This window comes from Zingiber officinale, chromosome 1B (genome assembly GCF_018446385.1).
Source record: "Zingiber officinale cultivar Zhangliang chromosome 1B, Zo_v1.1, whole genome shotgun sequence".
Taxonomy (NCBI): domain Eukaryota; kingdom Viridiplantae; phylum Streptophyta; class Magnoliopsida; order Zingiberales; family Zingiberaceae; genus Zingiber; species Zingiber officinale.
This window is the reverse complement of record NC_055986.1, coordinates 27,957,857-27,971,523: the sequence shown is the minus strand read 5'-3', so window position 1 is coordinate 27,971,523 and position 13,667 is coordinate 27,957,857. Positions and strand designations below refer to the sequence as shown.

The following is a 13,667-nucleotide window of genomic DNA, read 5'->3' as shown; positions in this document are numbered from 1 at the left end:
GCAATATTTTGTCGATGCCCTTAATTTAGTTTATGTACTCATTTACATAAAGAAAAGAGATCCGAGAATGAAGCACTGCGACCGAGAATTTTATTTTAAAATATGGATGATGATTGTCATTGCAACCAGGGAGGGCGAAGGTCGTGCGTCTTTCCTACGTTTGCAGCTTCCCATGCTGCATCTACTGCCTCGAACCACATAACTGCTAAACAAGGAGTCTCACAGAGAGGGGCTGCGGTGAGAGGTCGGCAGTGAGAACAATGGGGTGGTACTGAAGAGGGCGATCTGGAAGCTTCGTGGCCGCACGAGGATCTGAGAGCGAGGAACACCGGAGCGGCAAGTACGGCGTCGCGACGGCGAAATAGGGTTTGGAGGTTGCACGAGGTAGGGTCTGGAAGCTTCTCATCGAAGGTTTGTTGCGCGAGGAACAAGGGCACATGGCGAGGACGACGGCGCAACAGCGCAATAAGGTTGCCCTAGTTTTCGCTTTTGCAGAGCGATCGACTTTGGAGGCGATGATGAAAGTGTGCTCTGTGGAAAAAAAAACAAAAAAGCAAAAATAATGAAAAAGTCAAAATGTGTGAGGTGAGAAATAGAAAAAAAAAAAAAAAGAAACACAAATTAAATGTGTTGGTTAGCAAACAAAACAACGCAGAAGAAAGGCCACATCCACATCATGAAGTGCCAACGCAGAAGTCGTGCACAATCACGCATTATAAGTCATGCACAATCACGCATTATAAGTCGTGCAGTATAACACTATTGTATGTATATATATATAATACTGATACCATGCACATCACATAGTGAATAACTGTGCACGCGCAAACGCGCAAGATATTAGCATGTTATTTTATTTTTAATTTTTATTTTTTTTATTTTTAAAAATCAATATTTCTTTGAATGTAAATTTTAAATATATTACTATACCATGTAGACATATTATTATACCCCATAAACATCTAAATTTTTTTTATTTTTTATTTTTATTTGAACCGAACACTATAATCTTAATTGGAAGTATGAACTCCAAAAGTAAAATATTAAATTTTTTTTCCTTCAACAGTATAACCCAATTATGCATGACTGTACACGCCACATATCAATCTTTAGTTTTTAGTTTTTATTTTTTATTTTTTAACTCTCTACCCCTAAGATTTGCAGTTCCCAATTGGATTATAATTTCCAAGTTTAAAACTTTTTAAGATTTTAATTTTAAAATTCACATTTTCCAATTGAATTATAATGTTTAATTAAAAGAAAATTTAAAAATAAAAAAATTTAAATATCTACAGAATATAATAATACATTTATGGGATATAATAAATGTATTTAAAATTTATATTGGAAGAAATGTTAATTTTTTAAAAATAAATAAATAAATACTCTGATATCCTGCACGCGCATAATCACACACCGTGTGATCTATATATAAAAAAAATGTCACTATGATGATATCTACATATGAGAAACAAAAGTTAATAGATATATATGTGGCACAAAATTATATTTTGAGAGTATAATTTCGAACAAAACTGTATGAGTAAGGCACGCCAATGCATGAACGTAAGATCTATTCTTTCAAATATAATATATAAATGAATTGGAAAGTCTCCATGTTTAATCAACAAACATTTTTTATAGTAAGCAAAGCAGCAGGCTAAAAAGTATGGAAAACGCTATCCTGCAAAGAACAAATAAACAATCTACAACTTCTCAAACGTGATAAGCTAATCTGGCAGATTTTAAATAAGCAAGCTAATCTGCAGACAATTACAAATTTTAAATAACCAAAAGGGGTACCTTAGGATTTTAAATCTCTTTAATCTGAACAGATTTGAATGGATCAACTATAAATTCTTTTTTCAACTGATATGCAACCACTTGATCTGCATCAAATCCGTCTAAACTGCAGAGCAGCATTCAGCTACTCCTTAAAATCATGATGCATACCAAACAAATTGGTCATAAAAATGTCTTGCAGGTTCAATTCTGTTAATTTTTTTAGCACTAATCCTCTTGGAGAATATAAGGGTGTTGGATCCAAAAATTGGGGCCTATAATGTCCATGTGCCCCAGAACCACTTTGTTTCGAGTTCTCGTGACGCCATTGGCATTGCCATCTTCCTTCACTATTTCTTCCACCTACAATTACATTGAACAGGTAAATATCAGCAAAGATAATGGATGAAAATGAAAAGCCTAGTACCAAAGTGATCATTGTAGTATTGAAATGTTTTGGTTTGCTTTCTTAGTTTAACAAAAGCAAAGGAAGCCAAAACAACATTCCACATTTATAAATCAACTCTATGCAAACTATTTTAAAGAAAAAGTGAACCACGTAAAATAATTTTGCTATGAACGGGAATAAGACGCAAAGAAATGATTAGTTTACCTTTTCTCTATAAATACAAGATCCTTTTCGGAACATTTGAGGTAGCTTATCATAATTAATATTGAACTGTTGAAAAAGCAGCTCATTCTTATCTTTTGCTTGCGTGCCCTGTAGCATGATAAATTTTGAGCATAGAGAAACATCAGGAAAGTACAGATGCAGTAAAAGGCTCAAATATAACTAAACATATGAACTAGGAGAAGGGATGCCCATAAAATTGTATGAAAAAACAAATAATTAAAATAACTACCCTATGCTATGTTGTATTCAGAAAATTAGAGAAAAAATCTGCAAGAGAATAATAATTCTTTGCTGCATTTGATATTTCATTATTTTCTCTACCAGAAGGACAAGCAATCACCAGAACCATATTTTAAGAGAATTCAACTTGATGAGATAATTTTTCAGAAAATTTTATTTCAGTATTCAACAGAAATATTAATCCATTGCATTTAGGATGAAAGGGAACTCTTTATAAAAATAAACAAGTTAAAGGGTGGTTTGCCATACCTTGAGATATTCTTGTGCTTCCTTTTGTGTCTTTCCTGACTTAACCAACATCCAAAAACATGTATTGTATTGATTGTTGATGTGACCTGCAAAACAAAGTCAACGTCAACCTGATCTTGGTATGTTTTGATTGCTGGAGAAATATCAACAAAATTTTCTGATTCTTTATCTGTGCACTTACAGTCAACCTGCCTCCATGCCAGATAGTCTCTGATCATTTTTGCTCTTGGGTAACATACAACTCGTCCATCAAAATATGGGGGTCCTTTCAGCTCCTTGTGGGGAAAGAATTCCTTCCATTTCATCACATACATAGATGTGAAATAGGATACACAGTGTGAAAGCAATTTGCTGTATTATTTTAATCAAAGCAAACAGTCAGTGAATCATCAACATCATATTTATCATTCTAATTCAGGCAAATTTTTTAATTATGGAACATGGAATAAGATCAGATATAGGATAAACATAACAATCTAGAGTTTCATGCACCATTTGCATATATAAAAATATGCCTATTCATAAAAACAAAAGGCAGAAAGGATCTACCTTGCTCGTCTTTGGTAAAATTGAGTGTTTTCCCTCCATATAAAACTGCAAAAAAGTAAATATCAGATGATTCAGTAGAAGCATACTCAACCTATTTAAGTCTTCTTATAAGATTGTCACCACCTTAGATGTTTGATTCATATATTGTAAAATAGCTGATAAGATTGCAAATGATTGTCTACTATACAGTTTCATTCAAATTGGTATGCAAATTTGTATGGACATTACTTGTATCACATTGGGTCAGAAAATTATTATGTATTTATTTTTTTACTTCATAATATAGTTTTCTCTTTTCGAGATGTGACTTTTTCAAAGTTACATGGGATATTAAAACCCTAAAACACAGATCTCCCTTTCCATTGTAGCAACCCCCCCCCCCCTCTGTCAATTTAAAAAGTACAACCCAAGCATTTGGGATCAATAGTAGATTAAAAGATTAGTACCTGTATTCATCACTGACACCATAAGCGAACACAATTTCTGGAAATTGTTCTAGCATCGAAACAGCACACACATTCATTAAGTTTAAGGCATTCTCATCATTGGGCTTTTCAAATGCATGTTCTGCAGAAAACCTATCAGAGAGAGAAAAACATATCTGATATGTGATAGAAAAATAGAATGGAGGAATAAAATGAGAAGTCTCACTACCTAATTGAGTGTTTGTATTATCCATGGCACTAAATGTGATTTAGTAGTATGACAGTAATTCTCCAGAAGAAAATCAAAGACAAAAAATGACTTCCAAAAAAAGGAACTTTGTTCCACCAAAAAACTAAAAGCTAGAGAACATATGGTGTATCAGATTATCGATGTTTGACAAGTGGAAAGGAACATAGTGGAGTTTACAATTGACTTCTGAATTTTGAAAAATTACCTCTTAATTAAATATATTGTGCTCAAATTTTAAACAAGAAGAAAACCCTACTAGTTCAAGTGAAAGAGTTAATAAGAGACGTAAGATCCCATAAATCAAACCAACTGATGAAATCAAAGTACACTATTCAATGTCAAGCAAAAAAGGAGTAAAGCATGATATAAACATGAAAAGTTAATACAATTTTTAAAAGCCATAGGATGATGACTTAGGAAAGCTACTGACATTTTTGTCATAAAGCTTATCATCTTCACTCTTTCTATGAAGATTATCATCAATCAAATTCTGACCTTGGATGTTTCATTTTAAAAATTTTCTAGTCAGCAAGGGTGTGCATACAGATTCTTCATGTTGCTGATAGCTTCACGTAGTGATTGCCCTAAATGTACTAAGGAATGCAATCTATTTTACAAGACAAAGAATGCTTAGTGTGATTATAGAGCACATACTGTTTTACTATCTTTAACTCATCTTTTCATTCATGCCATGATATGACAATTAAATTTTGCAACATGATAATCGACCAGAGTTTCTCTTTGATCTTCACGTTCTTCTTCTAGGTCAAGGAAATCTTCTAACCTGTGAAAATGACAACCATCAATTCTGACAACAATCCAATTGGAAGGAGGCAATCTGTCGTCAGCTTCAAACTTCTTCACATACTCGTACTTGCTATTAGCCATTCAAACAAACTTAGAGCCTACAGCATATCTTGCGGAAGAATAAATTAGTTCAAATAGATTAAATAAAACAAACTAAAAAATATAAAATCTATATGGTAGTACGATGTGAACTTTCACCGGGCATCTGATGTGCGTGAGAAAAAAATGCCCTGTTCTGCTCACCCGATGGGTTCAGATCTTCTCTGTTGCTGCATGTGCGACAGATAATCGGACGGAATTTAGGTTAAGAGCAGCAGCTAGGGCGACTGGCGGCAGCGACAGATCCAGCGGAGAAAGGAAGGTCTCGCGGACGGAGTCGCCGGAGACAGAGATTGCTAAGGACGAGGCGTCGACGATGAAGGACGGGGCGCCGTGAAGCCCTGTGGCGAAAATTCAGGAGAGAGGGAGAGGGGAGGACGCAGGCGGCTGCAGTGGGAAAAAGAAACATGAGAGAGAGTGTGAGTTTTAAACAAGGCAGAATTCGCTGCTAATTTTCGGCAATGCCCATTTTCCGGAAATCCCCACAGATGAACTATATCATAAACCTCTCATTTGTTAAAATTACTGAGATCGTCCCTACCAACTACATGAACTTTCCAAAAAAAGCCCTAACGTCTCCCTCTTCGATGCCCGGCGCCGATTGTCTCCTATTCGTGATTCGTCCACCCCGTGCTCCGCTTCCGGGTCATCGAAGATGACAACGATGAGGACATTGAATTGCGAGGTATCCTCCTCGGTAAGCTCGAACGAGCGGGTTCAGCAGCAATGTCCGCGGCACACTGTTCTCCATCACGCGAGACGGTTCCGCTTCTGCGCGAGCTCGAAAGAGCGGATTCTCCAGCAATGTTCGCGGCATTCTGTCCTCCTTCACGCTCATGGTTCCACCTCTGCGAGATCTGACGTCTATGGCGGCTGGAGAAGTTGACAGCTACGAGAGTGGATGACTTGCGATAGTGTATTCCTCGACAGCGACCGCGACGCGGTGTTCTCTGTCTCTCTCATAGCTCCACCTCTGTGCGATTCGGTGTCTCTGGCTGCCGGCGAACCTGACGTTGATATGTTGGGGAGTTCATTGGAGGATAAGGTTTTGCCAAAAAAAAAAAAAAAAAAAAAAGTGGAGCCTTTTTGAAAGAGGACAAATAACTGGATTGCTATTTATGAAACTATTTTGGGCAAAGTGAAAAGTTAGAACAATCGGTGCGGGCTTCTCGGCCCAGTCGATTACTACATGGGCTTCGCAGTCTTTCTTCCCCTATTGCTTTTTCGTTGCAGGTTGAAGCGCCAGCTGTGCTGGAGTGCAGCGGCGACGGACAGCAGCAGGGTTTGCCACGCGATTTGCGCGATGGAGGAAAGCGATGACGACACGATCTGCTTGGGTGATTCCATCTTCGTCAACCGCGAGTATTGTTCCTTCCACACATGTCTCTTTCTTCATCTTTTTATTTCTGCTTGGTTACTCATAAACCCTGTTTTCTGGCTCTGGTTTAGCTACGAGCTCACGACCTTCACTTTCGGGCGTCATTCCCTCCGCCTACTATGTCTTCGCTCCGCTTCCAGTATGTTCCGCTTTTCTTTTCTTTTCTTTTCTTTTGTTATCCCATTTGATTATGATTTTGGGCGGTGAATCACGAGTTGTTCATTGATAATCTTAAAGCCTACAAGAATCGAGTAAAATCAAGACAAAGTAATACTGTTAATTTTGGCATACCATTACAAGATCAAGACTCGGTTTAGCTTCACCAATTGCACCCTTAATCAACATACTATAATCAAATGTCAATACTAGAATTATGGTTCTAGGTTGGTTCAACTTTTAGATCGTCTACTTTACAATTTAACTTCTAATTCACATACATCATATACATTTATTATTTATCACGACTTACATTTTTCACTATATAGACACTACTTCGGTTGTGTAACAAATTAGCACCTTATTAAATTGCTATTAGGTCAAATTCTAATTTGACATTAAATTCCATGTCAATATACCCACCAAGTAAACGTAGTAAAACCTTAATTGCTTTGGTTGGTGGGATATCATGAGGTTCGACTGGTCAGGTTTTTAAAAAAGGTAGATCCGCTACCTTAGCGGCCCCCCTAGTGACGGCCCCACGGATATGGAGGGAGGTTCATGCAGGTACACAGGCCATAGGCGCATGGCGGGGTAAACCCCAGGTCGTCAGTTCCTGAGAATCGACCCCTGGCCATTACGCCAGAGATACCATGCGCCCACCGTCTGCGCTACGCCCTGGGGGCGACTGGTCAGGTTTTTAAAAAGGTAGATCCGCTACCTTAGCGGCTCCCCTAGTGCCGGGACTGGTCAAGTTTTTAAGGTTGAATTAAACGTTGACTAGGTTGCTTACTTGGCACAACAAGTCAGCAATATTAAGTCACTTAACAATTCAGAGTATCGACTTCATGATAGAAGTGTTAATACTTTTCACATATCAATTCAAAGTGTTAGTGCTAGATTTATTCATGTTCCTGAAAATGGAGCATAATTACTAAGCTCTTAATTTAACTTCGTGTACAACTCATCTACATAAGGGTACATTTGGCCATATGAACTAGAAAGCATAGTAGTGAAGATAGCATGAACTTCTCCGATGGATAGATTTGTTACGCACAAGAAAATAGGGGCGAGCACAGTTCAGCTTATTGGTCTACGGAAGATATCCAAAACCAAATTGAAATTTTAAAGCTGAAAATTTTTAAACTAAAGCAAAAAAAATGGAAAAACAGATAAGCTTCAGAAACCTAGCTGATCTTATTCATTTGGTTTGACAGATAAATGTATTTGCATATGTCCTCATAATTTCTTATCAGTTCGATTGGCTTGGGTTGACACATTGGCTTGCCATTGTCCCAAGATGAAACTGAACTTAAATGTAAATTTTCACTATATTTCAAACTGAAACTGAACTATTAAACTGATAACCATTTTTGTTTTGTTGTGGTTTTGTTGGATTTGGATCGCCTCCCTTATGAGCATGTAGTTTCTAGATTTGTAGTTTCTCAAAGTTGGGGCTAATCTTTTCCAATTTCAAACTGTAGATAAAGTTGAGTAGGTTTCATGTGTATTCAGTTGATTAAAAAGATAAAGAAATATACACTTATTATTTCAACAAGCTATGTTAATCCCAACTTAAATTTATACTTTAGTATTAATATTGAACTGGGTCTGCGGTCTGCCTATAAACTGGTTGTCTTCTTTCATATTTATTTAGTATTGTGCTGCTTGAGAGAAGAATGATTTTGTTTGTTTGTAACAATTTTTTTGGCAGCCGATTATGATCTTACAGGACAAGTTGTGTGGCCTGGTGCAGTTTTGCTAAACAATTACCTTACAGAGAATGCCGGAATGCTCCATGGATGTTCAATTATAGAGTTAGGATCTGGAGTTGGTAAGCTTGCAACAGTTTGCCTTTATCTTCTGTGAAATACTAGCGAACTAATTATGCATTTCTTTAACAGGAATCACTGGTATTTTATGCAGTAGATTCTGCCATGAGATTGTACTAACTGACCACAATGTGGAAGTTCTCGAGGCAAGGTCCAAACTCGTCTTGTTAGTACATTTTGTGGTTTGGTGGAACCTCAATACTTTACATTTTACAATTTTTTCGTTGATTAGACATTTTCTATCAAGATGTTCTGTTAATCTTTATTTTGATTAGACAACTGCAAAGAAAGTGATAGCAGTTTGATAAGTTAGTAATTGATCAATACGTACTATAAAGCAATAAAGAAGGATATCTTTAATTAGTCAGGTGGCACTTCTTTCTTTATTCCTTGGCCAGTTATTATTTGATTTTATGTCCTGATGTTTTCCTTTTTCGTCTCAGATAATAAGGAAAAATATAGAACTTCAGTCATCATTAGATGATCCATGTTCTGCTGGTAAGGGAGCTTAGCTTTTTAACAGTAATATATTCTTTTCTTGAAAACTGATAAAAGTATATATATTCTTTTCAACTACATTATTTCTCTAGCAAGAGTAATGTTTGTTGCTAAGTAGGCACTTGAAATAATGTGGCTTGACTCATTTTATTTGCAGGATTAAGTGCTCTGAAATTAGAATGGGGAAACAGTGACCAGTTGAGCAAAATTTTGCAGGAGCACCCTGCAGGATTTGATCTTGTTCTTGGCGCTGACATTTATATCTTTTATATTTCTGGATTATTTTTTATTTTAATTGTTCCATACTCAGAAGTCATGTTTCTTTCCTTGACATTATCTAAAGCTTCCAACAGTCCAGCATCCCTCCTCTTTTCAGTACTGTAGAGAAGCTTCTGCTTTTTAGGGGTGGCAAGTGCAAATTTATACTTGCATACGTATCTCGAGCGAAGAAGTAAGCTTATTACTTTCCAGCATTCTGTTGCCATAAGCTTATTCCTTTCAGTCATCTGACATAACCTTGTTTGTTATTGTTTGTATTCATCTACAGCTTGGACTCTCTTAACATTGTCCTAACACTACTGAAATGAGAATTTACTTTCAATTATATTACAACCCATCCAAATAAGATAACTAACTTATTAGCTTTGTTTGGTCCAACAATTGATCAAAATACTTAAGCCCTACTTAATAGCAATTTTATCGTCTAGTCTCCTCTTCATTAGCTCATAACTCCAATTTTCAGACTAAAATAGGATGTCATGATTCATAAACTTCCAGTAAAGATTTCGAATCTCCATTAAGATCCAAAGTTTCTGAACAACATTTTTCAAACAATTCAATGTGATTAAAGATGGTATCTGTTTTAATACCAAATGCCACAAGGTGTCTGCATAGGAGAATTGGGTCTTTAACTTTGTTTCAACCACAGTTGCAAAACACTTGAGTTTAAATTGACAGTAGATATAAGTCAGTTAATCCCATAAACTTTGTTGATTAGTCCATTATTCTTCATCTAAGACTTGTTATAAAATGCTATTAGTAAACAGAATATGCTAGGAACAAGTGGTAAAGTAGCTGAACTTTTAATGTTATTTTGTTCCTTTGGAGATTCAAATATCCCAGCAGAGATGCAGTTCAGGTAGTTACCCGATTTGATGAAGTTTGTAAATAGCAAAATTATGTATCAAACGAAGGCAATTCAATTCGGTGGTTTAGTCTTTCATTCATTCTGTTTTTTCATTGATATGGCCATACTAGAGCTTCTTTCAAATGAGCTTGGCTCTAAACCTCGCCATTCCAATATTATCCCATCACAATCGTGTAGACTTAGAGCTGTTGCATTTTATTATATTCTAATACAATGGCTGAAACTAATTGATGGAAATCATATTTTTCTAGTTTACGTTCTGATCCATATTTTTAGTATCAGCACTCAATGGGCTATGCCCAAGCAAAATGCTAACTGAAAGTATCTTCCACATCTCCTTTAAACAGTATGGACGCGATGATTGTCGATGAAGCTCTCAAGCATGGAATGCAGATCAGTGAAGTGCAAGGTACTAGATCGGTTATCGCAAACCTCGAAGGAGTCATATTTGAGATAACCATGCAATCTTCTTGACGACTGATCTGCAAATGTCCCAATCTGATTGTGAACAAGGAGCTACGTGTTTGATATTTAATTGAATGATTTGTTTGTTACGATGTTAAAAATATATTCGAATTTCATGATGGTTTAATTTTTTTTGTTTTATTTTATTTTTATCAAATAAATAGCACTGGTAAAGTACAATTATCAACTTTATTGATTCCTTCAAAGTTGGCCCTCTGTGAGCAACTACATTTTATTCACAGGGGAACCTAAAAAATTTTGAAAAAACAGCCATATATGGATGGAGATGCAGGATATCGAGCTCTCTACCTCTCTTATGCTAAGCGAACGTTGTACCGTCTGAGCTGCATCCCCTTTGTTAAAAGTTCGTCTGGAAATACATTTTAAACAGATCCTCTGTGAGCAACCACATTTTATTCACAGGGGGACGTAAAATTTTTTTAAAAAACACGGATGGAGATGCGGAGTATCGATCCCCGTACCTCTCGCATGCTAAGCGAGCGCTCTACCATCTGAGCTACATCCCCTACGTTAGAGATTCGTATGGAATTAATATTATGTTCTTTCTTTCCTTGCCCAGTCGTTTCCTTCTCTCTGTTCTCTGCTTCCTCACTTCACATCGCTAGGTCAAGAGCCCGTTCAGGGAGATGCTACCCATAAAACCACAGCGATTGTCTCAGAAAGCACTGCGACACCCACAATGGCTTGGGCCATCAATTCTTCAGCCTCAGATTCGCTCTCCGAGAATTCATATTTCTACACAGGTCGAGTCCATCCCTCCGCTATTTCTTCTTTTGTTCTTACTGCTCTTGATTTGGCGTGGGCTCTTCTAAAATCCCTGAGCTTTGATGGATCGGGCAGCGGACAATTGCTCTGAAGTTAATCTGACCATCAATAGCCATTGTTTCTTGCCGTACGAACTTTTTCGTGTTCGTTTAAAGCTAATGAATCATCAACGTAGATGTTTACCAAGACTGAACTTTTGTTTGTTTTCTGATCGTAACTTGTTTATATTTGTTGATTTCGACTTAGTGTTCAGATAGCCCTTTCTTTGATGTGTCTTTGGACTATAGTTATATATCACAAACATAACCAGTAGGCTTCCTGCCTTCCATTCATCTGAACTAGTGAAAGAAAAAAAGATCCTCTTTTGTTGTTTTTTGATTTCACCATTTGAGAACATTTTGAACTGCTGATTGTTCTCAAACGTTTAGTTAGTTCCTTTACTTGCAGAGTGTTTGTGCTGTCATCCAGGATGAGCACCAACCCAATGCATACAATACCAAGAAGGGGATTCTACACCAATGCAGGCATGGAAAAAAATGTACAGTCCCTTGGTTTCCTTGTAAAACATTTGAATAATTTATAGTTACAACAGTTATCGACTACTTAAATTTGATTGCATACTCCATGCATATCGGATCTTTGGTTTATTAGAAGTTATCTAAATGCAAATTCAACCCAACATCGATACTCACCATACTTTGATAAAGCTATGGAACAAATTAGTGTTTGCTATGAATGGAATTGCATATCATAGTATCTCATATTAATTGGATCTGTTTCTTAGCTGGGAGAAGTCCACAAGACCTTTGTTCCAAGTTTCCAATAGATGTGTGTTTGCTCGGAGCCGGGCAATTTCTCCTTCCTAACATTGTCTCCTCTTTCATAGTAGAAGTTCTATGTGGTAATGAATCTCAAAAATATGCTCACTATCAAGAAAGTGTGTGCATTTAGCTTCAATGACTTTAAAAAAATTGTCTCCTCTTTCATTTATTTATTAGAAGTGATGCTTGATAGAAGTGATACTCTTTCATAGTAGAAGTGATGCTTGATAGATATAACTCAATCAGTGACTTTATTTCCACCAAACAAATGAAAAATTAATAAATCGTCAACCCGAAATTAAAATATAATCATTCGTACGGTACAGTATTGCAAAACAAGCAGCCACACGTGGTATATCGACACGCTCACAAAACAAGCAACCTGCCACCGAGTATTCTGTTGTTTGACTTTGGTTATTGACTTAAGCAGAGGCGTTGACGTTGATCTTTAGCTTTTGACCGCCCTCGCAGTGAAGCCCCACGCTGCAATAGTAGTAGTGAGTGCCGGCCTCGGTCAACTCTGTTATGGATGGGCCCTGGTAGAGGATGTCCACCACGTTCTTCTGTTGACACGTGGCAAAGTCATCCTCTGTGGATCCCACAACTACATTCTGCAACCCGCTCGTGTATAGAAACACTGTGAAGATTGAAATCATGTTAGACTTTTAAATACTCAGGACCAAGACAATTTTGACGATGACGAGTGATGTGGGGATGAGCCGGGCCACCGCCGTCATTCAGGTTTAGCTTACTCTCCTGCAAAGTCCCTCTCATTGGCTCTCCAAAAACTCCAATCAACCTTACCTACAATTCACTAATGGCTGATTCTTCAAGAGTCTCTAAGACCCTCGGAAGATGAGCCACCGGTGAGATGAAGGTGATGTTGATTGAAGTTGTTGGATAGACAATCGGAGCGAGTCCACAGGAGAGTAAGCTGAGCCTAAGATGGAGAATAAAAGAAGAAGACGATTAGAATAACAGTATCAAATTTCAGTCATATGCAAATGGGCAAAATCCGATCGGCACAATTCCAAGGAACAAATTCCAATCAAGATCAAAATGACCAAATTCAAGTAATAAATTCCAATAGGCAATCAAGTGCTGCTGCCAATTGGATTTTGCCAATTGAAGCCGCTGATTGGATTTGCCACTTGCTCCTGAAATCAATGACAATGATGATGACAACATTAAATTTTTAGATCTCACTTAGTTTATCGCCCACGAGGAAGGTTTGATTCTTTGCCCAATCTTGATAAAAGGTGGTGGTCGGAGGAATCTTCCAACCATAGCTTCCTCCGACGATGTGAATCTTTATATGGGCTTGCGAGGTTGTCAATAGACATAGCAAAGTCGCCAAGAGTAGTGAGATGGTGTAGGTCAACGTCTTTGCCATGACAATTCCTCCTCCTTTTTTTCCCTTTACTCAAATGTATTCTTGTTAGATGGATTACGATGATGTCGATGCAGTTGGAGGAGGAGGAGTGTGAGGAATGAACGATGATAAAAGGGAAGCTTTTGTAGAGTGATCGTTAGAATTTTAGCATGGTCA

The 13,667-nt window shown here is 37.2% G+C and overlaps 2 protein-coding genes and 1 non-coding gene across 6 annotated transcripts; 1 reads left to right on the top strand and 2 right to left on the bottom strand.

Annotated features, from left to right (window-relative positions):
• Nucleotides 1–1,574: 1,574 nt before the first annotated feature.
• On the bottom strand, nucleotides 1,575–6,078 carry LOC122053928 (tRNA(His) guanylyltransferase 2-like). 3 transcript variants are annotated; one of them, XM_042615842.1, is made up of 8 exons: nucleotides 5,120–6,078; nucleotides 4,914–5,034; nucleotides 3,901–4,032; nucleotides 3,455–3,499; nucleotides 3,087–3,256; nucleotides 2,906–2,991; nucleotides 2,396–2,503; nucleotides 1,575–2,145 (listed from the first exon to the last, which is right to left on the bottom strand). In XM_042615842.1, exons 2-8 carry the CDS (start codon nucleotides 5,015–5,017, stop codon nucleotides 2,011–2,013), a joined length of 780 nt encoding a protein of 259 aa, XP_042471776.1. In that variant the 5' UTR covers nucleotides 5,018–5,034; nucleotides 5,120–6,078; the 3' UTR covers nucleotides 1,575–2,010. The 3 variants fall into 3 exon arrangements, with proteins under 3 accessions (XP_042471776.1, XP_042471769.1, XP_042471772.1); XM_042615835.1 differs by having other exon boundaries at nucleotides 4,914–5,006; nucleotides 5,180–6,069; XM_042615838.1 differs by having other exon boundaries at nucleotides 5,180–6,067.
• Nucleotides 6,079–6,187: 109 nt separating this feature from the next.
• On the top strand, nucleotides 6,188–10,652 carry LOC122053913 (protein N-lysine methyltransferase METTL21A-like). Of its 2 annotated transcripts, XM_042615822.1 has the most exons (8): nucleotides 6,188–6,397; nucleotides 6,485–6,552; nucleotides 8,284–8,403; nucleotides 8,474–8,547; nucleotides 8,845–8,899; nucleotides 9,057–9,158; nucleotides 9,242–9,350; nucleotides 10,394–10,652. In XM_042615822.1, exons 1-8 carry the CDS (start codon nucleotides 6,225–6,227, stop codon nucleotides 10,518–10,520), a joined length of 828 nt encoding a protein of 275 aa, XP_042471756.1. In that variant the 5' UTR covers nucleotides 6,188–6,224; the 3' UTR covers nucleotides 10,521–10,652. The 2 variants fall into 2 exon arrangements, with proteins under 2 accessions (XP_042471756.1, XP_042471763.1); XM_042615829.1 differs by lacking the exon at nucleotides 10,394–10,652 and having other exon boundaries at nucleotides 6,191–6,397; nucleotides 9,241–9,350.
• A 313-nt stretch (nucleotides 10,653–10,965) lies between these two features.
• On the bottom strand, nucleotides 10,966–11,038 carry TRNAA-AGC. The gene has a single exon. It is a non-coding gene; the product is annotated as a tRNA-Ala (tRNA).
• Nucleotides 11,039–13,667: the final 2,629 nt, after the last annotated feature.